At 56.9% G+C, this 27,482-nt stretch overlaps 3 protein-coding genes and 1 long non-coding RNA gene across 13 annotated transcripts; 1 reads left to right on the forward strand and 3 right to left on the reverse strand.

The window, feature by feature from the left end:
* Positions 1-962: 962 nt before the first annotated feature.
* Positions 963-8,742, reverse strand: LOC140594719 (uncharacterized). The gene is made up of 2 exons (XR_011995898.1): positions 8,649-8,742; positions 963-3,373 (listed from the first exon to the last, which is right to left on the reverse strand). It is a non-coding gene; the product is annotated as an uncharacterized lncRNA (long non-coding RNA).
* Positions 6,058-12,951, forward strand: TNK1 (tyrosine kinase non receptor 1). 6 transcript variants are annotated; one of them, XM_072730131.1, is made up of 13 exons: positions 6,058-6,185; positions 7,385-7,563; positions 7,730-7,800; positions 7,925-8,116; positions 8,253-8,408; positions 8,526-8,809; positions 9,034-9,307; positions 10,423-10,517; positions 10,815-10,982; positions 11,221-11,300; positions 11,597-11,895; positions 11,979-12,074; positions 12,158-12,951. In XM_072730131.1, exons 2-13 carry the CDS (start codon positions 7,401-7,403, stop codon positions 12,269-12,271), a joined length of 1,992 nt encoding a protein of 663 aa, XP_072586232.1. In that variant the 5' UTR covers positions 6,058-6,185; positions 7,385-7,400; the 3' UTR covers positions 12,272-12,951. The 6 variants fall into 6 exon arrangements, 3 of the variants coding, with proteins under 3 accessions (XP_072586232.1, XP_072586233.1, XP_072586231.1); XM_072730132.1 differs by having other exon boundaries at positions 6,067-6,185; positions 7,352-7,563; XR_011995895.1 differs by having other exon boundaries at positions 6,070-6,185; positions 11,398-11,895.
* Positions 12,910-17,876, reverse strand: PLSCR3 (phospholipid scramblase 3). Of its 4 annotated transcripts, none has more exons than XR_003235965.2 (9): positions 17,379-17,876; positions 16,981-17,162; positions 16,452-16,693; positions 16,317-16,359; positions 15,994-16,214; positions 15,563-15,724; positions 13,838-13,999; positions 13,397-13,652; positions 12,910-13,256 (listed from the first exon to the last, which is right to left on the reverse strand). XR_003235965.2 is itself a non-coding variant. In XM_026005382.2 (8 exons), the coding sequence occupies exons 1-8, from the start codon at positions 17,801-17,803 to the stop codon at positions 13,596-13,598; spliced, it is 1,494 nt and encodes a 497-aa protein (XP_025861167.1). In that variant the 5' UTR covers positions 17,804-17,871; the 3' UTR covers positions 12,910-13,595. The 4 variants fall into 4 exon arrangements, 2 of the variants coding, with proteins under 2 accessions (XP_025861167.1, XP_025861168.1); XR_011995897.1 differs by having other exon boundaries at positions 16,981-17,158; positions 17,379-17,647; XM_026005382.2 differs by having other exon boundaries at positions 12,910-13,652; positions 17,379-17,871.
* A 6,566-nt stretch (positions 17,877-24,442) lies between these two features.
* TMEM256 (transmembrane protein 256) lies at positions 24,443-25,541 on the reverse strand. 2 transcript variants are annotated; one of them, XM_026005385.2, is made up of 4 exons: positions 25,402-25,541; positions 25,080-25,111; positions 24,762-24,842; positions 24,443-24,664 (listed from the first exon to the last, which is right to left on the reverse strand). In XM_026005385.2, exons 1-4 carry the CDS (start codon positions 25,484-25,486, stop codon positions 24,521-24,523), a joined length of 342 nt encoding a protein of 113 aa, XP_025861170.1. In that variant the 5' UTR covers positions 25,487-25,541; the 3' UTR covers positions 24,443-24,520. The 2 variants fall into 2 exon arrangements, with proteins under 2 accessions (XP_025861170.1, XP_072586234.1); XM_072730133.1 differs by having other exon boundaries at positions 25,192-25,524.
* Positions 25,542-27,482: the final 1,941 nt, after the last annotated feature.

A 27,482-nucleotide genomic window follows, 5' to 3' on the forward strand; every position in this document is an offset into this window, starting at 1 on the left:
CTTCATTCCCCCAGAGCCTGGAACATGGAGACACCAGGAGGCATCCCTGGCAACTCCAGCCCCTTCTCTGCAGTTCTGTGATACGCCCTCCTCATGTGAGCTCTTCATGAGCACGCAGTGTTGGAGGCTGGTGGCGTTTGTGTCTTTTCTGTGCCCATAAGGCCAATCCACCAGTGTGTGACCTGCCAGGGCAGTGCTGGTTTTACTGAGCCCTTCACCAAGTAGGAGAGGCAGTTTAAACAAAGGGGTCTGGCAGTTTTAAACAAAGGCCCCTAAATTCTTTGAGATGTGTCCCATCAAGAGGTAGGGTCCATATGTTCTTCCTTCTATCACTGGCCAACCAACTGAATGTGGTAGAAGTAACACTGGGCTACTTCCCAGGCCAAGTCCTAAAGGAACTGGAGACTTCTACCCTCTGCTTCTTGGGATATTCACTCTGAAACAAACCCAGATGCTGTGGTGTGAAGAACCCCAAGGTACATGGAGAGTCCATGTCCACAGTTTTGGTCAAAAGGCAGCATCTCCTGCCACCATGTGAGCGACAATACAGCCCCCAGCTGTCAAGTCACGTCCAGACTTTGACTTTTTCCAACTAAGGCCTCAGACCCAGTAGAGCAGAGAAAATCTATCCCTACTTTGTCCTGGTGGAATTCCAGATTCTCAAGCTCCAGGGGCATGATGAAATGGTTGGTTTATGCCACTAGATATTACTGATCAGCCGTAGATAACTGAAAAAGTGGGGTAGAAAAAGGAGCCCAGGACTTGCCACTTAAGGGCCTATACTCATGACATAACTGGCCGTGCCACTTCCTAGCTGTGTGTCCCTCACCATTCTCCTACCTGTAACACAAATGTTAATGATAGCCAACATGTATGGCAGTGATGTGTCAGACATCTTTCCAAGCATCTCATGCACCGTATCAGTTAGCTACAGCTGTGCATCAAATCATTCCAAGGCTTAATTGCCTAAAACAAAACACATCTCATAGTTTCTGTAGATCAAAATTGAGGAGCAGTAACGGGGTGGTTCTGGCTCACAGTTTCCCACAGGGACGCCACTCAGATGTCTCAGGGTTGCAAAAATCTAAGGTTGGACCAGGGCTGGAGGATCACCTTTCAAGATGGCTTACTCACATGGCTGGCAGGGTGGTGTTGGCTGCTAGCAAGAGGCTTCAGTCCCTTGGCATGTGGAGCTTCTTCATAGAACTCCTTGAGTGTCCTCATGGCTTGGTGGCTGGGCTTCCCCAGAGTGAGGAGTTTGAGGGGGTAAGGCAGGAGCCACATTGTCGTGTATGAGCTTGCTCGGAAGTCACCATCTTTTCTGCAATATCCCTCTGATTACCCAGATCAGTCCTCTTCACCAGGGCAGTTAATTCATAGGTGTTAATGCCAGGCTATCAAGCGAGGGACTCACTGGCCTCCGCTTTGGCTACCACACTCGTGGACATAGTTAGTTCTCCAATGACAGTGAAGGTAAATACTCCTAATAGAGGCATCTTGAAAAGGAGGAAACAGAGGCACAGAAATGGGAAATAACTTGCTCAGATTCACAGGATGCTAAGTGATGAACAGGGGTCCCAGCTCAGGCAGTTGGCCTCCCAAGGTGTGGTCTAAACTACCACACTGTAAAGGCTCGTGGCTCCTTTGTGAGCCTGAAGGAATAGAGTGAATTTAGGAGTGCTTCCACTTCGGAAAGCAAACCAAAAGATACATACAGGATGGTGGGCTGGTGACTCTAAAAACTAGCGAGGCAAATCCAAACTGGGAAAGGATGGGACCCCACGAGATGGGGGGTGGGCATAGGGTGATGGGACAGGAGGACTTCACCCAAGGGTCTATAAAGAGCCAACCATGTGGGGCCAAACAGGGAGAGGTATAAGGATGGGTTCACCAGAGAATGCTTATGGTGAGGTTCGGGCACTCCCATCCACATCACTCCCAACAAAGGAGCTCCTGATGTCAAAAAATCTCATTGGCTTCACCCAGCCCACATGATGCAGTCTCACCTATATGTTCATCAAAAGTTACTGAGCACTTATCACATGAGCTAGACACTAGACTAGACTGGGCAGAATGGACACAGCAATACCCAGGCAAGATAAAGTCTTTTTCTGCCTGGAGCTTGGAATCTAGCAGGGGAGACAGACGAGTTACTGGCAATTTCTACAACAGCAATGAGTGCAATAACAGGAAAGCACAGGGATCTTGGGGTTCAGGGGAATGGACCTGACCAGGGAGGGAGAGGCTTCCTGCACTTAGCCAGGTTGGGATAAGGGTGGGAGAAATTCCAAGCAGTGGGAACAGCCACAGGAAGGCCCAGAGGGAGAGAGGTACTTTCCCCTGTTGAGAGGTTGGCATAGGCAAGATGGCAGGGGAGAGCCCCATGATCTCAGGGACTGGAATAGCAAAGGAGGACCTAAGGGGGCACTAATCTGGCTCCCAATAGGAGAGTTTTCTGCAGAGGGAAACCCTCCACCCAAACCCAAGGCAATAGATGAAGATACCAGGAGGCCTCTCTGTTTACCCTTCTGGTTCCCTGTCCTGTGAGGAAAGACTTGGCTCTGTGGCCTGAATGTGCTCATCCTTCTCGGATGCAGAGCCCTCAGGGCAAGGCAGAGGTTGGCGAGTGGCAGACAGAGTGGGACTGGTGCCTGATCTCAGCCTCTAGGTTAGCAGGATGCCCTATCTCAGCTTAGAAGGGGTGCTCTCCAAGGGTGCTCAGGCCGTGCTTCCTCCCACCTTACTCCAGAAGTATGAAATGAATAGGGAGGAAGGGAGAGATAAAGAGGACTCTGATTCCCCGGATTTTTTCCAAGCTAAAGACGAAGGTGGGGCTGAGCCTCTGCGTCCGGTTTCCTGCTGGAAAATCTCTGTGTTTGGTTTCCTGCTGGAGCATAGAGGATCTCGACCCAGAGTCCAGTTGATAACGCACCCTATCTTCACCTCCTCTCCATCCCGTTGCCAAGGCCTAAGCAGGGCCAGCCTCCTGGACCAATGGGAAGAGCCTCTTCTCTGGGCTCCCTGCTCCTTCTCTCTTCCCTCTTCCCAGCTTGTCACTGCAGCAGGCTAGTCCTGCCACTCCTCTCCTAAAATCTTTCCATGGTTACCAGAGCCTTCAGGTAGGGTCCACGCTCCTGATTATGTTCTCCAAGGCCCTGTAGAGTGAATCCAGCTGGAGCAAGGATCATGTCTGCTTGTTCGCCTGGGTCCCCAGAACCTGGGGCAGTGAAAGCTTGCTGAAGAATGAATTGATGCCTTGGTCTGGCTTCTGCCAACATCTCTGGCTGCATCTGCCTTCATATATCCTCACGGGCTCTACACTCATGTGTTCAACTCCGAGAGGACCTCTAGTGCACCCTGATCTGCGAAGACACTGGACATTCAGAGAAAAATCAGATGTCACATGCTCTTCCCCAAAGAAGCTCATGGAGCCATATGATTCCTGCCAAGGACTTGGACAACCCCAAGACGAATCTCAAAAAGGTGTTGAATCAAAGAAGCCAAATGGAATTACAAACATTATGTGAGGGACGCCTGTGTGGCTCAGTGGTTATGTGTCTGCCTTTGCCTCAGATCATGTTCCTGGGGTCCTGGGATCCCTCCCCCTCCCTCTGCTCATGCTCTTTCTCTCTCTCAAAAAAATAAATAAAAATCTTAAAAAAAAAAATCTTTCTCCTCAGAGAAAGAAATGCATTGAGCTCTACAGTTAAACCTGAGCGTCTTTCTTACTGAATGAAAATTATACCTCCATAAAGTAATATCAGCATGCAGAGTATCGTAATGTTCAAATGAATACAATGACAAACACCCCCCGCCCCAGTGTATGGATTAAACAGCACATCAGACATAACCAAAGAAAGAATTGGTGAACTAGAAGATATGCCTAGGGAGATGATGTGGATTGCATCACAGTGACACATAGATTGAAAGATATAGAAGAGAGCTTAAATAACATGGAGGACGGAGTGAAAAGGTCTAGCATACTTCTAATCAGAGTCCCCAAAAGAACCAAAGAATGGAGGAAAAATAATATTTGAGAAGATACTAGCCGAGAATTTTCTAAAACTGAGGAAAGACATGAATTCATAGATACAGAAAATACAATATACCGATCAGAATAAGTAAAAAAGAATCCTAGATATTTGATACCAGATAACTGACAATAGAACTACAAAAGACCAATGATATCTTAAAAGCAGGGAGAAAAGACAGATCACCTACAGAAGAATGATAATTACACTGAGCAGATTCTTTATTTAATTTAATTTTTATTTATTTGTGAGTGAGAGAGAGAATACATGAGCAGAAGGAAGGGTCAGAGGGAGAGGGAGAAGCGGACTCCCTGCCAAGCAGGGAGCCCAATGTGGGGCTTGATCCCAGGACCTCAGGGTCATGACCTGAGCCAAAGGCAGATGCTTCATGGACTGAGCCACCCAGGCATCCCCTAAGCAGATTTCTTTTTTCTTTTTTTTTAAAGATTTTGTTTATTTATTCATGAGAGACATAGAGAGAGAGAGAAGCAGAGACACAGGCAGAGGGAGAAGCAGGCATGTGGGACTCGATCCTGGGACTCCAGGATCATGCCCTGGGCCAAAGGCAGGCGCTAAACTGCTGAGCCACCCAGGGATCCCCCCCTAAGCAGATTTCTTTACAAATAATATGCACTGCCCCTATTACCTGCCTACACTGTCCCAGGTACTAAGAACCAGGATGACCAATACAGATCCAGCCCCCACTCTATGGAGCCACAGTCTGTCAGGGATGACAGATGTGGAGGGAGCAATTAATAGTGTGATGCACTGGCCTCACTGGAGGGCAAGAGAATTGGCAAGGAAACCAAACAGGTAGAACTGTGAACTATGAAAAATTTCCCATCAGTGCTGGAATATCCCTTGTGTTTACCAAGAAGGAGTAGGCTTTTTCCTCCAAGGGACTCTGGGGACAGATCACATATCCTTCCTTGGGACAGAAGGAGACAGGACAGATGTCCTAAGACTGGTGACTTCCTCCTTGGGACCCCTGAGGGAAAGGGAGAGGGATGCTCCTCCTCAGAGCCTTCTCTGAGGTTCTGGACTTTGCCCTGTGGCCACCATCCAGGTAGCAGTGTACAGAAGGAAGCAGTGTATGTGAGGGAAGGAGGGTTGGGTCAGAATGAGGCCAGGTAAATGCCAGTGATGGGGAGGGGTGCCCTGAAGCATGGGGTGCTGTCCTTGACCACCAAGGCCAGGTACCAAGTGGGGATGGGGCTTAGGAGCCCACTCATATCTCCCACGTGGTCTACCCTGGGGAGATTCCCATAAGATCCCTTCCTGCAGCAGCACATTGGACCAACGTTGGGAGCCGGGAACCGACAACAGCTCCAATCTGAGACTCTGTCTAGGCTGGGGGCTGACTTCCTGCACCAGCAACACCTCCATGTCCTGGCTCTATTTCAGAGTGCCCTGTGCCACCCAGCCTTCCTCCATACGAGGGCTAGGGTACTGTCTCCCCTGCCAGGGAGCAGGGACGATGTCCCGTTTAGCCTTCTATTCCCAGGCTTATTCTGGTGCTTATTCATCTCAGGGGTGGGGCTCTGGCCAAGGGAGATGAAAGATTTGGTAAGAGGGAGTCACAGGGGACAGGACACCCAGGAGGAAGCCTGGAAGAGCTGAAAGATTCTTTGAAAGAGGCAGGAGGAACGCCTGGGTAGCTCAGCGGGTGAGCGTCTGCCTCCAGCTCAGGGCTTGACCCCGGGGTCCTGTAAGATAAGTCCCGCGTTGGGCTCCTCGCATGGAGCCTGCTTCTCCCTCTGCCTGTGTCTCTCGTGAATAAATAAATACAAACCTAAAAAAGAGAGGCAGGAAAGAGGGTGTGGAGGAGGAGAGAGGGAAATAAGGGGAGAACAGGTTCTCGGGATCTGGCTGAGGGGAAGAGGGCAGGCCAGGCGAGATCTGAGTGCCGGCCAGGCCGGGGCGGGGGGGGGGGGGGGGGGGGGCAAGGGGGCGTGGCGGGGGCCCACCTGGACTGTCGCCAGGCCCCGCCCCCGGCCCCTGGCCCCGCCCCTCGGTCTGCGGCCCCACCCTCCCCGGGATTTAGGGCTGACGGCCCGGGCGGCTCCGCAACCGCCGCTTCCGCCTCCGCCAGGTGAGGGTCCAAGGGAGCGGGGCCGGCAGGGGCCGGGTCTGGTCGGGCAGCCGCCGCTTGAGGTACGTCCGCGGGCCTCTGTTCGTCTCCCCTGCCTCCCCCACCGCCCGCCGCTCTCTCCCTTCTGCGGCCGCCTTCGCTCCCGACCCCCTTTGCGTGCTTTCCCGTCCTCACCTTGCAAGCGGTCCCGGGTGGGCCTGCGTCCTGGCCTTCCTCCTTCCGCGCCCCTCCCCGCGCCCAAGCCCGTGCTCAACCCTTCCCCCTGGTTAAACTAAAGTGGGGGGAGGGGGAGGGGTCCAGGTGTGCGTAGGGAGAGCGTCACGCAGGCAGCTGGCACCCAGGGCACCGGGCCTTAGTTAGCAAAGATTGGAGTTGCCAGGAAGCCAAGTTAGACCGAGTGAGTCAGGTGTGCCGGCGGGGTCGCGGTACCTGGAGCTGAGCTCAGGTGGGTGTGGAAGGGAGTGTGCACCTAACAGCACCTGGCTCTGTAGACAGGCTGGGAGCCGGCTCAGCCTGCACCTAACCACCAATCACAGCTGCCCCATGTGATTTCAGGCGTTGCTGTCTCAGGTATAGAAAAGGCAATGACCCTAGGCAGTGGCGCTAAGGAGCAGTAGGCCTGCATAGTCCAGGCACGTGTGTGCACGGTGCGCTTGTCTCGTGTGCTGTGCATTCAGGTGGACCTTGACATCTCAGACATGGGGAGGAGTGTATCTTGGAGGCAGTGCACCGGTTGTGTGGCAGTAAGCCTGGGTGTTTCATGGCAGCATTCTGGAATGTCTCAGACTTGAAATGCCATGTATCTGGGTGTCTTAGACATCTTTCGCAGCATGTCTGTAGGTCTCAGCGTGTGTGTGTGTGTGTGTAGCAGCGTTTCCAGTGTGGGAGGCAGTGTACGTGTGTGTCTGCAGGGCTGAGGTATGGTGTGGTTAGCATATCTGGGCATCTCTGGTAGGTATGCGGTACCCGGGTGTCTAGGTGTATGGGAGCAGTGTGCCATCAAATATCAAGAGTTAGCAGAGGAACACTCCGAAGTCTGCAGAGTGCTAAAGTCACAGGTGTGCGGGGGGTACAGCATGTAGGTCTCAAGTCTGGGGAGCATTTTCCTGGGGTTTGTGTGAGTGGCAGGATTCCTGGCTGTTGATGTGTCCCACCCTCTGTACATGAGTGTTTCTGACAGGTGGTGGGTGGAGCTGGTGGCCGTGTTTCTGTTGTCTCGGGGTCTCAGGTGCTTACCGTGGGCTATGCATCATCCTTCAAGGGAGCCTTCTGCAGACATGCTCCCTGAGGCGAGCTCGCTGTGGCTGCTGTGGCTGCTTCGGGACATCCAGCTAGCCCAGTTTTACCGACCCATCCTCGAGGAGCTTAATGTTACCCGGCCAGAGCACTTCGACTTTGTCAGGCCCGAGGACCTGGACGGCATTGGCATGGGCCGGCCTGGTGAGAGGCCCCTGCCCACAAGCCCTGGTCTCTTCTTCCTCAGCCTGGTACTTCCTAAGTACCCCCCACACCAGCCCTCTTCTTGCCTGTAAATCCTTCTGCATCCCCCTGCTTTCCCTCACCACCCACCATGTAACCCCACTCCCCTGGTTCTGCCCTTCCCCAGCCCAGCGCAGACTCACCGAAGCTCTGAAGAGGCACCGTTCAGGACTCAAGACTAAGAACTGGGTGTACAAGGTGTGCATTTTTGGGTGGGGGCGATGGACTCAAAGGGCCAGCTCAGGCTCCAGATTGGGGTGGGCCGAGTGTCAGGGAGGAGTGCACAGAGTTCTACATACTCAATTTCCCACCCCTGCTTCAGATCCTTGGGGGATTTACACCTGAGCAGAAGGAGACCATCCCACCTTCAGACAGCCCCCCGGCCCTCCCTGAGCAGGAAGGGGGGCTCAAGTGTCTGATCCCAGACAGTGCTGTGTGCAGAGGGGAGCTGCTGGGCTCTGGCTGCTTTGGAGTGGTGAACCGGGGGGTATGGACACTGCCCAGCGGCCAGAGTGTGAGTATCTGGGGGGCCTTCTTCATCCTGGGTGCTGGGGCCAGCTGCCCCCCTGTTCTGCCTGCCACTTCTGCCCTGGGCCTGCATAGCTGTTCCCTAGGGTACCAGATAGCATCCTTTGCGCCCCCCACCCCAGGTCCCCGTGGCTGTCAAGTCCCTCCGGGTGGGTCCTGAAGGCCCCATGGGCACAGAGCTGGGGGACTTCCTTCGAGAGGTGTCAGTCATGATGAGCTTGGAGCACCCACACGTGCTGCGTCTACACGGCCTGGTCCTGGGCCAGCCTCTGCAGATGGTGAGCACAGCCGGACAGCGGCTCCCAGGGCGGCTGCGCGACGGGAGGGCAGGCGGGCCAGCGGGGACGCCCCCGCCGCCGCCGCCCCCCCCCCGCTCAGGCCCAGGCTCCCGGCAGGTGATGGAGCTGGCGCCGCTGGGCTCCCTGCATGCGCGCCTCACCGCCCCGCCGCCCACACCGCCGCTGCCCGTGGCCCTGCTCTGCCTCTTCCTGCGGCAGCTGGCGGGGGCCATGGCGTACCTGGGGGCCCGGGGGCTGGTGCACCGTGACCTGGCCACGCGCAACCTGCTGCTGGCATCCCCGCGCACCGTCAAGGTGGCCGACTTCGGGCTGGTGCGCCCGCTGCGCGGTGCCCGGGGCCGCTACGTCATGGGCGGGCCCCGCCCCATCCCCTACGCCTGGTGAGGGCCCCGCCTGGGGCGGGGCGATGGGAGCGGAGGAGGGCGGATCCGGAGGGCCGTGGCAGGCTCGGCGCGGTGCGGGGCCACACGCGCAATCTAGGGTCCTTCTCGGGAGGCTGGGACGAGGTTTTTGGAAGGGCTCAGGAAGGAGGTCCCTGAGGGCGGTGGCGCCGCGGAAATCGCGCGCTGGGGGAGAGGGACTGGTTTCAGCTCCGTTTCCGCAGGTGTGCTCCAGAGAGCCTGCGCCAGGGGGCCTTCTCTTCTGCGTCGGACGTGTGGATGTTTGGGGTGACACTGTGGGAGATGTTCTCTGGGGGCGAGGAGCCCTGGGCCAGGCTCTCCCCGTACCTCATCCTGCAGCGGCTGGAGCAGGACCGGGCCCGGCTGCCTCGGCCTCCTCTCTGCTCCAGAGCTCTCTACGCCCTCGCCTTGCGCTGCTGGGCCCCCCACCCAGCCGACCGGCCTAGTTTTTCCAACCTGGAGGGGCTGCTCCAAGAGGTGGGAGCCCCTGCATCCCCACGGACCCACAGACTCATTTCCCCATTTTTTGCCCCATTCCCTCGCACAGGACTAACATACTCCTGGGCTGGGGTCTGGGAAGGCTCTATAGATTCTGGCTCCATCTGCAGGATGCTCAGAGCCCTAGGGAGGCACCTGGGGTACACAGATGCAGGCTGAATGGTGAGGAGCTGGGGCTGGGCCAGGGAAGGGGGCACACAGCACAGCAGGCTGCTGCAGGTGTTTGACAGGCAGAGGTAAAGAAGGTCAGCGGGCAGCCGGGGGGCAGAGAGCACAGGACCTCAGGGATGTCCCAGGGAGGGATATGGAAGGAACCATAGATAATCAGAGCTTACACCAGGCTCTTGATCTGTGGACCGGACTGTACTAAGAGTATCCTTCTTGCACGATTACCCACTTCATTCTCACAACCCAGGAAGGCCATTATTACATGGACTTTACAGATGGGGCAGTTAAGGTTTAAGTGGTTTGCCTAACTCCACACTGCGAGCAGAGGAGCTGGGATTTGAACCAGTTGACCTAAGAGCCCTGTCCCGTAAATCATTAACCTCTGTTGTTGAAGCATAGTCTTTACTTCCAGGGCACCTGGGAGCCATGGGAGGGTTCTGAGCAGGGGAGTGTGACGAGCCAACTTTACATGCTCTATCACTCTGGCTTGGTGCAAGAAGGGACGGGAGGGAGGATACTGAACGTGGGAAGAGAAGGTAGGTGAGGGTGGCTGCAAAGCAGGAAGGAAATGATGTCTGGCTCAGGGTCAAGGCAGTGGGGCCGGAAAGAAATAAAAAAATTTCAGAGGCACTGGCCAGTGGCAGAACTGCTTGTGGAGCACAAGCAGCATATGGGATGACTCTCCCCTTGGTTCTAGATACTGACAGGGACACCTACTATATTGCTTCCTGGCCCCTGGGCTGTGTCCAGTGTGGCATGGACTCCAGGTAGGCCTCCCCTGCTGGATTACAGGCGGGGGAGAGAGTCCCACCCTGGGCCCAGGACACAGGCCATGACTGCTGTGGGTCTGATAGGTGGGTACATAGGGAAGCATCTGTCCTTCCTTCCCTGCTCCCACGAGATTACCCGTCTGACTGTCTCTGCAGGCCTGGCCTCCCGAGGGACGTTGTGTGAGGGATGTCATGGAGCCAGGTGCCCTAAGAATGCAGACGGGTGACCCCATCACCATCATCGAGGGCAGGTGAGAGCCTCATGCCTCCCGCATGTCCGCAGGATGAGGACTCCCAGTTAGCCTCCCTGACCCTGCTCCCAATGCGCTGTTCCCCAGCTCCTTGAGCCCTGACCCTCTACCTCCCATCTTCCCCGCTGGGCCCCTGAGCGAGCGCTCCCACTGGAGCCCACCAAGCCCATAGAGCCCTTTTGTGTTCCGGGGGTGGGGGGAAGCTTCCTTTCCTCCAGGCAGATGCAGCTCTGTGCACACAGCTTGTGAGTTAAATGTGGGCCAAGCCCAGCCCCCCTCTATCCCCTCTTCCCACAGCCCTGATTCCACAACCTGGAAGGGCCAGAACGGCCGCACCCTCAAAGTGGGGAGCTTCCCAGCCTCAGCAGTGACGCTGGCAGACTCAGGGGGCTCACCAGCTCCCCGCCTACTCCACAGAGTCTTCCCCCCGGCCCAGGGCGAGCGGCGCCAGGGAAACATAGATGGGTGAGCCCCTGAAAGAATTGAGGGGACACGGCCGGGCTGGGGGAGGCTAGCCCAGCAACTGCTTTGGAAGGGGAGCTCAGGGAGGGGGCCAGGACTTGCCTCCCAGCTGGAGCCTCCTGCCTGGGTCTCGGCCTGCCCCGGGGAGAGCCCCGCAGAGTTCCCTGGGGAAGGGGACACTGCTGCAGGTGGGTAGGGTGGAGGCGTGGAAAGTGACGGTGATCATTGCTCCCTGCACCAGGGACCATGGGAAGGCAAAGCTTCGGGATTTACCTCCAGCTCGGGGCCAGAGAAGGAACATGCCCCTGCAGAAGATGAAAGGTGGGTGTGGCACTGGGGACCTGGCCTCCTCGGTCTCTGAGTACATCTAGAACCCTCCAATTCTGCCCTTGCCCTGAGCCCCCACCTCTGTGTCCAGGACTTGACAGACGAGCTGCCTGCTCTCCTGAAGCTCGTCTCTCCCTGCAGCTTCTGCCACCTGGGCTCTGGCGTCTGCTCAGCGCATCTTCCTGGGCCCCTTGCGGGGGGGCCACCCTGAGAGCCGCCCACAGAGAGGGGAGAAGGCAGGGCCCCACATCCTGGCTTCCTCTCAAGCTCTTTTTCTCTCAACTGTACAGTTATTTCCAAGAGTCTGGAGTCCGTTCTGTCCCTGGGCCCCCGCCCCACAGGGGGTGGTTCAAGCCCCCCCGAACTTCGCCATGCCAGAGCTGTGCCCCAGGGACCCCCAGGCCTGCCATCCCGACCTCCCTTTGCCTGCAGCCCTTCTCAGCCCAGCCAGCCCCCCAGGGAGCGGCCTCCCTGGCCCAAAAGAGAACCCCCTCACGGTCACCCCTCGGGAGCATCTGGAGCTAGCAAAGCCACCGTCCCCTCTGGAGGCCTCTCGCCAGACTCCGAGTTGCAGAGGCAGATTATGGAGGTGAGAGCTTTCCAACATGGCCTGGTGTCCAGAGGGGGCTCCGGACCAGGGCGGTGGGCCGAGCCAGGCTTTGTGCCCCGTAGGTGGAGCTGAGCGTGCATGGAGTCACCCACCAGGAGTGCCAGGCCGCGCTGAGGGCCACCGGGGGAGACGTGCTTTCTGCCATCCAGAACCTCAAGGTAAGGCTGGGCCCTTCTCTGGGGTTCCCACCCCTCCAGCCCCTCCCCTCTGGCAGCCACCGCCCTCCCTCCCACCTCCACAGGTAGACCAGCTCTTCCATCTGAGTAGCCGCTCCCGAGCTGACTGCCGACGCATTCTGGAACACTACCAGTGGGATCTCTCGGCTGCCAGTCGCTATGTCCTAGCCCGGCCCTGAGCTCTGCCCCTGGGGGTTGGATACCAGCCTGGATCAAGGGCCTGGCTGCGTGGGACCAGCAGAACCAGAACAGGCCCTGTCAGGAGGCAGAATGTCCCACCTGGGCAGATGGTGCCCTTGGCAGAAACAGGAGGAGCCCAGGGTCGCGCACTGACGAGTGGCTCCTGCCCTTATGCCCCTGGGCCTCTGAGGGCTCCAGCTCCCTCGGCTGGTTCCTAGAAAGATCTAGTCTGGTCTGCCTACCACATTCCCAACCAAGAGAACTTGGAGGGACAGAGCTGCCACACATCACATTCGCAGGAAGCTTCCACTTGCTACAGAGAACAAGCCAACGGGCACGCTGGACTGCAGGAACAGCCATTGCGAACTGCCCTCCGCTCCCACACAGACTCTGTGGGCGCAGCCATCTTGGATGCTAGAAGCAACTGTACTGACTTGGGGTGCGTGGCCCAGACTGCCCTGGCTTGGTCCAGAGCCATAATGGATGAAGGTGCCTTCTTGAAATCAAGGACACTGGGTCTTGGCAGCATGGATGATGAAACAGGCCAGCCCCCACCCAGCCCAGCCGTCATCCATCCCTTGGTTTCTTCCCATACCAGCTCTCTTCTACTCTTTCCCATTACATACATCTTCCAGTATCCAAAAAGTTACAAAGTTTATATGAATATAACATACAAAGATGTAGTCTCCTTCCTAGGGCAGGGAAGGATGGGGTGCTTATGTAAGGCACAGGGGCTGCAGCAAGTGCCAGCTGCAGGCAGGGCCTGAGGGGGGAAGTTGGCACTGGAGCATAGGCCCTACAGCTGTTCATGGGGAGGTGGGGAGCCCCCCACAGTCTGAGGCTGAACTCATTGGCCAAGCTGATTCGGGGGGGAGAGCACAGTCATACCTGGCATCTTTGGTTGCTGCGTACCCTTCCCCACCCCAGCTCTGTCAGCAAACCCCAGGGCCCTGGATTCCAAGGACCATGTCTGGAGCAGAGACCCTGGAAAGGGCAGGGGGGGAGGTTAGGAGGGGTAGGAGAAAGGGGAGGGCAGGGAAAGTTGGAAAGCTGATATGCCTGTGTGCTGGGGGATCTCCAGAGACAGTGCTGGGAGGTAGCAGGGGAAGGGCTCTCATACATACCCTTCTGTGGGGGCCAAGGTGAAGTAGGCCAGAGAATTAGGATAAGCGGCAGGACACTGTGGACCCTAGACTCTCGGGCATCCCTGTCTGTCCTTTGCGGTGTACATCGAGGGAAAGAGCTGCCTCTGAGAAGGGGCCAGGACAGGTGGCCATCTTGGGGTCCTGGTTGAGGTGATGGTCTCCTCACCCCGGGTGGCCTCTAACTGGTGATGGCTGAGGGCCCAGCACCGCCTTGCTTCTCGAAGAACATGTAGTCCTGAAGAGAGGGTGCCGTCAACACACGTGCCTGGGCTGGCCCAGTTCAGCTCTCACCACCCAGGGCAGGCACCGCAAGCCCCCAGAGAGTCTGTCCCTGACCCTCTCTGAGCTGGAAGCCAGGGAGTACACACAGCCTTGAGTGAGAGCAGAGTAGCAGGAGGGGAGGCGGGGCAGCCAACTCACAATGAGGAATGTGGCTCCCAGCAGCACAGCCTTCACCCTCACGTCCAAATCCAGAGGGAACTGCAGGCCGAAGTCATCAGCATCTGTGAGGGCTTCTCGGAGCAGCCCCCCCCACTGCTTGCTGATGCGGCCTAGGCTGCGGGATTCATCCGGGGTCTTCACCTGGTGGGGTGGGAGGGTGCAGGACCCAGCTGGGGGGGATGGACTGATCTCCCTTGCCTCCCAGTCCACTCCCACAGTGGATGGGAGTAGATGAACCATCTAGTCTGTACACCTAATCCTTCCAACAGCCTTAGATCTCCATGTGACACCTGGAGAAACTGAGTTACCCTAGGTCACGCTGCATGTGTATAGCAAAACTCAGAATTTGGACTCTGTTGTGTTGTCCTTGAGAGGCCATACATGGGAACTGATCATCAGTGATGGGAGAAATGGAAGCTCAATGGACTCATCACAGTGGATGGCTGCATGCTAGCTTTGTTTCCATTACCAGAGTACTCGCCAGGCATGGTTGGTACAGTTGGTGCCCTGAACAAAGTAGCCTGGTCAAAAGGGCCTGGGGGCTGCGGGGGGATGGGGGGCATTGCGCTCCATCAGCCAACCAGGCTCCTGGAAGACTGTGGCTCCTGGAAGGAATCTTTCCTCTAATCTGTTATGCAAGCTTCATCCAAAGGGGATCCAAACCCATCAATGGGGTGAGAGGGCAGCAGTCAGTGGCCTGTGAGGACCATGATTTCCATGGGCCTCTCTGGGTCCAGCAGCAAAACGCCCTGCCGCTGTAGGTGGTGATTCACAGGATTCCCTGGTCCTTTTCCTAGGCTTGTTCTTCCGTGGTTAGAACTATGCCCTTCCCGTGCCCTTCCCCCCACTGTCCCACAGCTCTGTGGCACTTCCTGCCCACGCGTCTCAAGCTAGGCAGGGCCTCTCCCAGCCAGCCCTCTGCGGTCCCAAGTGGAGCCCCAAATAAGGACCCTTCCTGATTATGTACAAGGGAGGGCCCCACAGTCTACGGGTTCCCATGCAGAAGACCCAGTGATCTTCCCATCATTGAACCTCCACCCACCTACCAAGATGAGGTGATTTTTAAAAGTAGGCTTAGGCCAGACACCTCATCAAAGCTTCGGAAAGTTCATGGGCTTCCACCTGTTATTTTGCCCTTATCTGCACTGCTGATGGTCCCTTAAAGAACCCGAGTGTCTGTGAGATGCCTTTGTCTTCTAGAAATGAAAGCACTTCCCCCGCCTCACCCTGAAACTGTCACTGCTTGGGTGCTCCAGGCTCCAGGCTGGTGATAGAATGCATGTTGACAAGGATATACATCACACTGGATCATAGGTTGGCAGGGCAAGCCACAGGATGTTAGCAATTAAAATTGTTGTTTACTCCAGAGTCTGGGGCTCACAAAGTCATGCATAGCAGCCACATGGTCCAGCCCACAGCGGACTTGCCCTGAATCGAGCCTAGGTTTTTTGCCCCCTTCCACATAGGGTTGCAGGTAACAATCAGCTTTGGTCCTTACGATGAAACCCTCTTTACCAAGCTTTCCTTTCTTAAGACCACAGGGGCAACCCTTTCTGAATGAAGGAACACTGGAAACAGGATAGGAGTCACAGTGGATTCAGACTGATGACCTCAGGGACCTTAGTGTTGGCCATCCTGCCTCATTCACAGAAGCCACCGTCTTGGTTGATGAAGGTCCCAGGAATCTCCCCTTATTCACAATACCTCAAAGTTGGTGTCTGAGCCACAGCCACACGTCCAGCAGGGCCCCACCACGCGCAGCACCGTGCGGCGGTCAGCATCCTGGATGGAGAACTTGGGGAGGAAGGGATGCCAGGTCTGTAGCACGTGGCCAATGGTAGTGCCGGGTGGAGCCTGGACTTCCATCTGGAGTGGGAGGCAGACAGGGTGACTGCCGAGCCAGGGCACCCTCGCCCAAGCTCTCACCGCTTGGGCTCTGTCACCCGTCTGCCTTGCCAAGACCTCCCATTCCCTGTCACCCCCCTCGCTGACCTCGCGTTCCACCTGCCCGCGCCCACCGGGGCTACACTGGACCCCGCGCCTCATTTTGGGTGGTCCAGATTCCACCCAAGGGCCTCCCCATCATGGCCTGCCGCCCACCCAAACCCCTCCCTGGCCCCAGCCCTCCCGCCCACCTCCTGGAGGCCGCAGGGGCAGCAGCCGCAGCCACAGTGCAGGGGGCGGAGCAGTCGCAGCACCTCACGATCCCCGGGGTCCACCACGCGCACACGCAGGGGCCGTCGGGTGCCGCAGCACAGACGTGAACAGCAGCTGCTCTCCTCCGCTGCCTGACCCAGGGGCTGTCCCGCCCCAGAGCGCAGTTCATACCGGTTACAGGTCTCCCAGCCCAGGAGCGCTGCCAGGGGTGACAGGCCGAGGCTCAGGCACAGGCACCTGCCCGAGGGCCCTCTCTCTCTGCCCCCGGGATGAGGCCCAACCTACTCCTCCTTCCACTCACTTTCCACTCGCTCGGCCTTCTGGTGAATCAAGATCTGATCAATCTGGAAAGAGTCGGGTCGGCGCCAATGTTAGCTGGTTGGCCTGGACGCCAGGGTCCCCTCCTCATCGCTCCTGTCCCCTCCTTCCCACTCACCTGCACCAGGAATTCAAGGCCAGAAGGCACCCCCGGCAATGGCAAGAACGGGGCAGCAGGCCCTGGGGCTGCGGAGCCGGGCGAGGGGAAGAGAGAGAAGCCGGGCGCGGGGGCAGGTACATGGGTGGGCACAGGCACAGGCACCTGCCCAGGCCCGGGGTGCAGCGCCGGCTCCGGGTACCCAGCGGTCACAGGGTAGGGAGGCGGGGGTGAAGGGGCGTGCCCTTTGGGGGGCAAGTAGCCTGTGATGGGGAGGGAAAGAGGGGGGATCAGAAAGCTTCCCGCGGCCTCATCCTCCCCCCACCCCCCCGCCGCCCCTTAGGCCATGGCCGGGCTGCGGGGCTGCGGGGGAGAATGCGATGGGCAGAGGCTGAGCAAGATGGGGCGGGGGAGCAAGGCGGCGGCTCCCGGGAGGAAGGGAGGGGCCCCACGCAGCCAGTTGGAGCACATTCCCGGAGGATGTGTTCGATGCCCAGCTCCCCAGTCCGTGGGGGGGATAACGGGGACTCTCAGCGCGGCGCCCACTTACCTGCCATGGGAGAGGGGTGAGAGATGGCGGGATGGCGGGGTCCCAGACGCTCAGTTTTAGAGGTGGAGGCAAGTTCGGGCACAGCCAGACAGACACAGAGGCAGACACAAAGACGGACAGGCAGACGCGGACAGGCAGCTGCGCCCGGCGCCGACCCAGGGTCCCTCGGGCGGCGCCTCTGACTCAGGAAGAAACCGAAAGTGTCAGCGGGCAGGGCGGGGTACCTGGGACCCTGGATTCCCTCGGGGGCCCCAGAACCGCCCCCTCCCTTTGTTCTCCCATTTTCCGTGGAGGCGGCGGTTGACAGACGGCAAGGCAGGTGGACCCGTGGCCCGACCGACGGCCCGACCTCCAGGGAGGCCTCCTGACCCTTCGGCGCCCCCTCCTCCCCCGCTCACCTGAAGCCCCTGGGATAGCTGGGGTGCCCAGCACTCGGTGGCTCACAGGAGCTCGAGGAGGCGGGCCCGGGGTCTGACCCCGCCCCTCGACCCGTCCGAGCCCCGCCCCTCCCGGCCTGGGCGGCGCGCCTGCGCAGAAAGGGAGCCGGCTCTGCGGGTCGGCTGACCGCTGACCGCCGGATGTCGGGCGCGGTCGGCGTCCCCGCCACCTCTGCTCCGCCGCGGGGGATCAGGGGGAGCTGGCCTGGGGCGGGCCGCCGACGAAGACCTGGCCCTGCCACCCCGCCAGGTCCCCGGGAACAGAGTGCTCCGTGTCCCTGGGTAGGAAGCGAGGGCAGCTGGCGCTGCGCTGGACCCCAGGCTCCTCCTCTCGAGGGCGGTTCGGGGCCCCGCTGACGCAGCGGAACACTCTTCCTCTCCCTCATTGGCTTCCAGGGCTGGCCCCCAGCTCCCCCTCTGTCCCCGGAGGCTTGCCTGGCGGGCTCCTCTCCGTGACGCCGCAGTCACCCACGCGGGCACCTTGCAACGACAGGACTGCCTGCAGGAGCCCCCGGCCACGTGGGTGACAGGCCGCCAAACGGTGTCAACAATGAGTGTGCGCGCAGTGGGGCTGGGGGGGTGCAGAGGAGGAGCGCGGCTAGCAGGAAAGCCTGCTCCCCGAGGAGTCGCTTCTGCTGGGTCCCGAGCAGAGGCCCGCAGGGGTGAGGCGGTCCTGAGCCTTGGGACCCACAGGCCGAGGGGCAAGAGAGGACCTTACAGACGGAGGCCAGCCCATGTGTGCTCAAGGCAGGTGGGAGCTGGGACTTGGCGCCAGGGTCCGCCGGGAGCCCACTGAAAGAGGATTTCTTTTTAAAATTATTTTATTTATTCATGAGAGACACACACACACAGAGAGGCAGAGACACAGGCAGAGGGAGAAGCAGGCTCCATGCAGGGAGCCTGAGGTGGGACTGGATCCCAGGTCTCCAAGATCATGCCCTGGGCTGAAGGCGACGCTAAACTGCTGAGCCACCGGGGCTGCCCCGAAAGATGATTTTAAGACCCAAAAAGAAGGTCAAATTTGTGTTTTAGAAAAACCATTTAAGCCGCAAGGTGAAGAACAATGGTCTGGGTCGTTGATGGTAGCCAGGAGAAGAGGATGCTGTGTTATTAGTACAGACACAAGTGGCAGACCTAGACAATAATAGAGAACTTGTTTGAGGGGTGAGATGTGGAGGTGAGGAGTTCAGGATGACCTCTGGTACTTGTCTGGTGACTAGGCAGGTGGAGGCACCATCAAGATGAATGCAAGAAAAAGCAAATTTGGGGGGTACGGGGCTCCTTTGCCCATGTCCATGTTCCTCTGGGCTGGTCACCTACTCCCACAGCTTCACTCATCATGTGCTTCAGACCCAAGTGCCTGACCTCTCTGCTGGTTTCCCTCAGTACCTCAGATTCTTTTTTTTTTTTTTTTAATATTTTATTCACTTATTCATGAGGGAAACAGAAGCAGAGACACAGGCAGAGGGAGAAGCAGGCTCCCTGCAGGGAGCTCAATGCAGGACTCGATCCCAGGACCCCTGGGATCACACCCTGAGCCAAAGGTAGACGCTCAACCCCTGAGCCACCCAGGCATCGCAGTACCTCAGATTCTATGTGGCCCAAACCATGGACCAGCATCCACCCAAACATATAAATATACAGAAATTCAGTTCTTCAAAAAAGATTTAGTGAGCACTTACTATATGTTAGCATTTGATAGGAATATACAGCAGGGTCCTGTTTGTTTTTTTATTATTTTTATTTTTTTTAAGATTTACTTATTTATTTGTTTATGAGAGAGAGAGAGAGAGAGAGAGAGAGAGGCAGAGACACAGGAGGAGGGAGAAGCAGGCTCCATGCCAGGAGCCCGACATGGTACTTGATCCCAGGACTCCAGGATCGTGCCCTGGGCGAAAGTCAGGCGCTAAACCGCTGAGCCACCCAGGGATCCCCCTGTTTGCTTGTTTTTTAATATTTATTTGTTTATTTGAGAGACAGCACAAGCAGGAGGAGGAGAGGGAGAAGGAGAAGCAGACTCCACATTGAGCAGGGAGCCGGACTAAGGGCTCCATCCCAAGACCCTGGAATCATGACCTGACTCCAAGGCAGACACTTAACCCACTGAGCCAGCCAGGTGCCCAGGTATATACAGCAGTTAAAAAAAAAATGAACAACAACAAAAACATTAACAAAAGTTGCTGATATCCTAGGGCTTGCATTCTAGTAGAGAAGAGACAGATAATGTAAAATACACTGGAAGTCAGATGGTAACAAGTGCTATGAAAAAAAAAAAAGATAGAACAAGATAGGATACAGAGTGGTGGGCAGGGGGCCGCAATTCGGAAGAGCATGGATGAGGAAGGTATCACCAAGAAGATGGTAGTTGAGCAAAGACCTAAAGGAGGTCAAGGATGGAGCCAGGCCGACTTCCAGTGAAGAATGTTTCAGGCAGAGAAGATGGCAAAGGCAAAAGCCCTGAGGGAGAAGTGTGCATTACTTGTTTAATGAACAAAAAGGAGGCCAGTGTGGCCGGAATGGAATGAACAGGGGAGAAGTCACAGGAGCCCAGATCACATACAGCCCTGCAGGCCACTGGACTGGACTCTGAGTAAGATGGGAAGGGTTGCAGGGTTTGGGCAGGGTTACATACTCAAACAGGGGCCTTCAACTCCAGCCACAAGATAGAATCATCTGGGTGCTTTACAGAATACCTCTGCATGGGCCTCGGGTCCTATCAAGTCAATTAGAATCAAGTCAATTATCCGGGGTAAGATGCAGACAGTAGAGTTTTTTGAGAATTCCCTGAAGATTTTACTGTGCAGCAAAGGCTGAGGGACCACCGTGTTACAGGGTCAGTCGGTCGGTCTCTCTCTCTCTCTCTCTCTCTCTCAGGCTGCTTTGTCCAGAGTAGGCTGTAGGTAGGCCAAGGGCAGAAGGACATTCTTGCAAAAAGCTAGGTTGGACATGCCTGGGGCTTAGGCCAGGGGCTGGAGTGGTAGCAATGCAGGTGGTGAGAAATGGTTAATTGTGGTTACACATTCAGCCAACAGGCCTTGGAGATGGCCTGGAGACAGACTGGGAGAAAAAGTCAAACTAAAGTTGACTTAGGGTGGGCCCAGGAGGCCCTTCCCAGTCAGCCTCTGCTCTTTCTGTTTCGTCATTTCCTGCCTACCACTCCATCCTGTTCTCCCTCTTGACATGTTAACACTATGGTGTGTCCCTTTTCTCCCGGTGAACTGTTCACACTGACACCCAGCGGATGGACAGAAACATTTACCAGTCCCCAGAAGCAAAAGGAGCCCACCAGAGTATCTCCTTGTAACACTGATCCCATGGTATCAGATTATCATCTTTTTTTTTTTTTTTTTTTTTTTTACCAGGGTCTGTCTTCACTGCTCAAGTCGGAGTGTCTTGCTGTGTTACAACAAGGAAAAAACTTGGGGCACCTGGGTGGCCCAGTGGTTGAACGTCTGCCTTCGGCTCAGTGTGTGATCCTGTGGTCTTGGAATTGAGTCCCATATTGGGCTCCCCGCAGGGAGCCTGCTTCTCCCTCTGCCTGTGTCTCTGCCTCTCTCTGTGTGTCTCTCATGAATAAATACATAAAATCTTAAAAAAAAAAAAAAAAAAGAAAAGAAAAGAAAAAAAAAGGAAAGAACTTAGCTCGGGAGTCGGACAGAAGTTGGAATCCCAGCTTGCACCAGCCCCAGCTGTGATCTAGAACAAGTTTCTCCAACTCTGCTGGCTTCACTTCCCCCTACGTTGCAGGACTGCTGAGAACTGGAGGCACTGTGCAGTAATAATAGGGACCAGTTACCAAGCAGGCCTATTTACCCTGGCTCCACGGGAACCCTGCCCACTAGCAGGGTCAAAGCTGAGGTATTAGGGAATCACATTACAGAGAGGGTGGCCATTCTGGATGTTGGGGTCTCCTCCACTTGGTTGTTCCCTGTCCCACACCCTCTGGCTGGGGTGAAGGATGGAAATGCAGCAAGAGCCCTGGACTGGGAGCCTGGAGCCTGGGGTTCAGTGCTGGCTCTGCCACTGGCACTCTGGGCCACTTTGGAGGTTCCCTCTGCGGTTCTATTGTGGTCCTCACTAAAATATTGTGCTTTACTAATACACCTCAAATCATGCCTCCTCCCTGGATATAAATGCTTCCATGGCTGCCCACTGCCCTCAGAAGAGAGCCTAACAAACACCTCAGCCCAAGGCCATCCAGTATTTGGCCCGTCCTTTTGCGCATCTTTCACTACTGCCCCCTCTTGGCCATCAAGCCCAGCCACCAGGAATTCTCTCAGGTCTCAAAAGCACCGGGCTCTCTTCTGCTTTCAGGGCTGCCTGGAAAGCTCCTGCCTGGGTCTGGAACACAGCCCTCCCCCTCCACATCACCGCATCCTTCAGGTCCCCCCCCCCCCCCAGAACATTCTGCCAACACTGCCGCTGCTATGGGACTCTGGAGCTCAGTAGGGTGGGATAGAAATCCTAGGTTTGTTTGTTTGTTTATTTATTTATTTATTTAATATTTTATTTATTCGTGAGAGGCACAGAGAGAGGCAGAGACACAAGCAGAGGGAGAAGCAGGCTCCACGCAGGGAGCCCAACGTGGGACTCGATCCTGGGACCCCAGGATCACGCCCTGGGCCAAAGGCAGCACTAAACCACTGAGCCACCCAGGCTGCCCGAAATCCTAGGTTTAAAAGTATGCTGATTGTAAGTAAATATACGGGGCTCCATGAGATTACCTAAAATTTTTCTCATTTAGAGAAATAATCATACTTTTTTGAATGCAGACTGTCAGAAAAATTAAGCATTCACCTCCAACAAATCACAGATATGCACTTGATGAAACATACACAGAAATGGAAAGTAACAAGGCTGACATTTAAAATATATATATATATATATATATATATATATATATATATATTCTAACTTTTTTCTTTTTTTTTCTCTTTTTTTTACTTTTTTTCATTAAAATTTGAAAACCATTGATTTAAACTGGGTAGTGAAGGAGACGGTGGCAAAGCGGCCACAGTGAGAGGAAAAACCAGGAGTGGCATCAGAGAAGCAACAGAATGTGTTTCAAGGACAGTGTGGCCAACTGTGTCAAATGCTGCAGAGGCCAAAGAAGACGAGATGGAAAGTCACCCATTGGATCGGGCAACTAGGACGCCCTAGTGACTTATGAGATCCTTCCAAGGGCGATTATGGCGAAGAGATGGGAAGGAAGATTGGCTAGAGTTGGGGTGCTGAGGACACCTGAGTCCAGATCTTCCCTGAGCTCCCCAGCTATATGTCTGTATGCATCCCAGGCATTTCAGAAGCAACCCTGCCCAAAACTGCCCTGCACACCTGCCTCCCCCCATCTCTTCCCTCAGTTTTTCTTATCTGAGTAATGGTGCCTCCAGCTAGCTGGGGGTACAGACCAGAAGTCTCCTGATCATTCACCCCTTAAATCTGATCCATCAGCGGGTCCTATCAGTACTACCTTCAAAGTATATTCTGAATTGGGCCCTTCTGACCACCTCTTCAACCTTAAGCCAAGCCACCACCATCATCTCCTACCTGAGCCTCCTGACTGGTCTCCCCACAGCCATCCTTGCCTTCCTCTGATGCATTCTCCAAGTCTTTGAAATGCATAAAACAGATCCTAGCATGCTTACCTTAACCTTTCAACAAGTTACTGTTGACTTACAGATGAATTCCATGTGCTTACCACTTCCTGCAAAAGCCTGCACTGAGCATCTGGGGCCCTGCATCACTACCCATTGAGCCACACTGGCTTGTTTTGCTTTGGTTTTTAAAGAGAGAGAGAGAGAAAATACAAGTAGGCCGAGAGCGGCAGGCAGAGGGAGAGGGAGAAGCAGGCCCTCTGCTGAGCAGAGAGCCCAATGTGGGGGTTAATCCTAGGGTCCTGGGATCTTGACCTGAGCTGAGGGCAGACGCCCAACCAACTGAGCCACCCAGGTGCCCCACACTGGTTTTGCTCTCCAACTCGCTGGCTTTTCTCCTGCCTCAAGGACTTTGAACTGCTCCTTTATAGCCCATTTGCCAGCTATTCTCTCAGCCTAGATTATGCTTCCCCTCCAACTTTGTATATGCTTGGCTCCAGCTTCAGTGGGACCTCCTCTGGGAGGCCTTCCCATCTAAGGGAGCACACCCCCCCACTACCCTCACCATCCATCTGCTTCCCTGTTCTCTTCCTGCAAGCACAAAGCACAACTCATAATGACACATTTGTATGTTGAGTTGTTCGCTTCCACTACTAGATGGGAAACGCCACAGGGAAATGATGGCATCTGCCTTGTTCGCGGTTGAATTTCCTTGTAACATGTGTCTGACACACGATTAACACTTGATGAGCACTGGCTTCATAAAGCACCACCCCCTATATCACCTCCAGCTCCTTACATGCTGTGGGGGCTCTTCCAGCCCGCCTTGCCATCTTTTCTCACTCTCCTACCTAACTCAGAAATTCCGCCCACACTGAAGATCATGGAGCCCCTTACTCCTCCCTTCCCCACCTCTGTCTCTATTCAGTTTTCTCCATGCAATAGAGCTCTTTTAAGGATCGTCTCAAGCACTGTGAAGCATTTCCTGACCCCCCCCATACATGTTGATTTGTCCCTGGATTGAACCCTGAAATATTTTTTTTTGAACCCTGAAATATTTTAGAACTAAGGGCACTCCTCTTGTGCTGCCTAGCCTTCACTCTGACTTCTAGGGTAAGTTCTCAATAAATTTGTGGACAGACAAAGCTGAAAACCACTACCCTACAGTCATCTTCAAATTCTAGCGGGCGTCAGAACCACATGATAGGCTTTATCAGAACACAGAATCCCAGACTCCAAAGAGCACTTCAGTGAGACTCTGCCTTATTTCCAGCACTCTCTCTGACTCTGCCCATCGATTTAAGAACTTCATAAAAAGTTAACTTGAAGTGAACAGTATCCCCAGAGCCAAGATTCAGTCTTAGGAAAGGGAGCGAGCTCAGAGGTTGACAATCCCTACCCTTCTTCCTCCAAGATGAACAAAGACTCAAGTTCTTTATTTGCCTTTCTCTTTTAATCCCCTCCTTGCTCCAACTCTCAAAGAAGCACCCAGATCAAATACAAGGAAGCTCAAAGAGCCAAGGCCAGCCAACCTAAGATGAGCAGGCTCCCTCCTACAGGGGCCAAAGTCTGGATGCTGGGGTCTCCACTCAGAGCCTGGTAGTAAAAGCTGGTGCAGAATAAGGTGGTTCCAGAGGCTAGCAGTAACCCGGCCTGAAGGATACACAGGGAAGAATACAGGCGAGTCAGAAAAGGGGACCAAAAGGGGGCAAGGCGGGGCTTGACAAAGGTTGGGCGAGGGTAGGATTACCAAGAGGGGCTTTCTGCAGTGGGGCACCCCTAACAGGGCCAGGCTGTGTAAGAAGTGGTGTCTGTTGGTCTTGTCAAAGAGCTGTAAGAAAAAAGAGAAAGGTGGGGTGGGGGTGTGGGTGGGGTGCGGGGGGACTTCCTAAGCAACGCTGGAGCCTAGACCCCGTTCGTCCCCCAGCTGGAGTCCCAGCTGGCCTCGCCCACGGGCACCCACGCTCCGGAGCCCCGCGCCCCGTCCCGCCCCTACTCCCTGCGGCGACCCCGAACTCTGGGCGCCCGGAGCCCCGGGAGCTGGGAAGCCCCAGAGCAGTTACTTCACCTCCTTCCCGTAGGCATCCGGAAACTGGGCGCCTGTGGAAGGAGAAGCAAAGGTTACCAGTCCGAGCGCCCGCCTCCACCGCCCCAACGCCCGACGGGACCCGGGGGCACACCGGAGAGAAGGAACGTCCCCGGGAGGCTTCCGGCTGGTGCAAACGCGCATGGGCACTTCTGGAAACCTGACTGGACCCGGCTGGGGGGCTCTAAGAGGGTCAGGGCTCCGAGGGCTGTCTGGCACTTCCCACAGACCCCACCCTTGCACTGGACACCCCCCACCCCGGTCGTCACAAGCGCAGTGTCCGCGGCGTCCGCAGCCCCCTGACCGTGCGCCCCGTAGGAGGCCAAGCCCAAGGCCCCGGCTCCCGACAAGGCGCCCAAACGGCGGAAAGCTGCCCCAAACCCGGCCATGGCAGCGGACGGTCACGCGCCGGCCCAACACCGCCCAGATCGCCCAAGACTCAAGCCAATCCCGGCCTCCCATGCAAATAAGGTCCACAGGTGCCCAATCCGGGCCGCGCTCATTTCGGCGTCTAGGTCCTCACTCGGGTACTTGCGCCTTTGTAAAACCTCTGCTGAGTGGCGAGGCGGTCTGGCGGGCGGAGAAACGACAGCCAATGAGAGGCGGAGGAGAGGAGCAGAAGGGGCGGGGCTGCGAGGCGGGACTAGAGGATTTGCGTCACGGATTGGCCCACTTTCAAAGTTGATCGCTGCTTCGAACACCAACCCCCCCAACCTCCGGCCCATTTCCAAAGATCCCGGTCCCCACTCAAGGTTCCGCCCCTCTCCCCACTGGCTCCTCCTTTACAGCTTGAAACCAGACTCACTCCCAAAAAGAGGCGGCCGCTCGGGGAGCCAAGCCCCATCCACCGCCGGCAAACCCCGCCCACTGTCGAGATGGCTCCTCCCACCGACCCGAGGCCCCGCCTTCTTCACATGATGCCCCGCCCCCTAGAGTTCACCCCCTTCCAAGCCGGCCCCAGCCCACCAACCCCCAGAGCCTGGAGGGTGGGCGACCTCGGGAGGGGGGAGGCCTCCCCCCTGCCCCGGCCGCCCCGACCGGCTAGCCGTTGGCCTGTCCGCGCCCGCCCCCTTCCACCGGCTCCAATCCCACCACACTGGAGGGCGGGCGGGCAGGCGGGTGCGAGCGAGGGGTGTGCGCCGCTCTCTCCGCAGGGGGCGGGGGAGGCGGCCGCGCGGTGACGCGCGGGGCTGCTGCGGCTGCTCCGCCGGCGGATCATCACTCTCGGGCTGGGATGGACACGGGGCGGGCGGGCCCTGGCGCGCGGAGCCAGGAGTCCGGGCCTCCCGGCTGCTGAGCGGCACCCGAAGCCTCCCCCGTGCCCCCGGTTCCCCTCCTAGGAGCCCTGCCGACCCCCACTCCGGGGCTCTAGACTCGGCTCCCGCCCTCCTCTGACTCCCTGGACCTCCCCCTCTCGCCCGCCCTCGGGATCGACTAGATCCCTCCCCCTCCCGAGGATTCCGGCTGGATCCCTGCCCCTGCACCGCGGATCCTGCGCTCCCGGGCTCTGGGCCCCTGGGGATTGCCGTAGACACCTCCTCCCGCACCCGATCCCTTAGGATCTTCTGCCTCTACCGCCTTCTGGTCCCTCGAAGCCAGCCCACGGAGCCTGTGGATCCCCAATACCGTCCTTCCTCGTTGCCCCCTCTTCGCTCCGCCGGCCCCACTGCGGGGTTCCCTGTTCTCGATTCCTCCTGACCCCATCCCCTATCTCTCCTTTCCCCGGGGATCGACTGGATCCCGGCCCCGCCCCCCGGGGCTGGGGCGATCCCCCTCCCCCGCCCGGTGAGGCGCTGCGGGCGGGGGCTGGGCCTGCGGGGCCGCGGGGGCTCAGAGGCCGCCGCCCCCCTCCTGAAGCCCGTCCGCCCCCTACTCGGAGCCCTGGATGGAGGCACCACGGCCCCAGGGCTGAGCCAGGTAGGAGCTAAGCCGGGCCGGGTGGAGGGGGTGGGGTGCGTGGTGGTCCACTGGGGTCTCCTTTCCCCCATCTCTCTCCCTGAGCCTGGTTTCCTCCCAGCCTGCTCTGTCTGCGTGTCTCCGCCTAGGGATGCTCTCGCCGTGTCTCTGCGTCTCGGTCTCTTTGTCTCTGCCTCTCCCCAGCCCATGAATGATCCTTTGAATGGGCCCACAGACCCCGTGTGTTCCCATCTCCCCCTCCCCCTCCTCCTCCCCTTCCTGGCCAAGCCATTCTCCCCACTGCAGGAAGGGGGGGCCTGCGGCCTGAGCCCCCCTCCCTCAATTCTCCCCGGCTGGGGGAGTCAGGCCCCGGGCAGAAACGGGGAGAGCAAGGCAGAGGGATTGGGAGAAGGAGGGGGGAGCAAGATGTGGCAGACAGAGATGGGGAGACAAAATGGGGAGGACAGAGGTAGGAAAGAGGGGAGACAG

Source organism: Vulpes vulpes, chromosome 12 (assembly GCF_048418805.1).
Source record: "Vulpes vulpes isolate BD-2025 chromosome 12, VulVul3, whole genome shotgun sequence".
Taxonomy (NCBI): Eukaryota; Metazoa; Chordata; class Mammalia; order Carnivora; family Canidae; genus Vulpes; species Vulpes vulpes.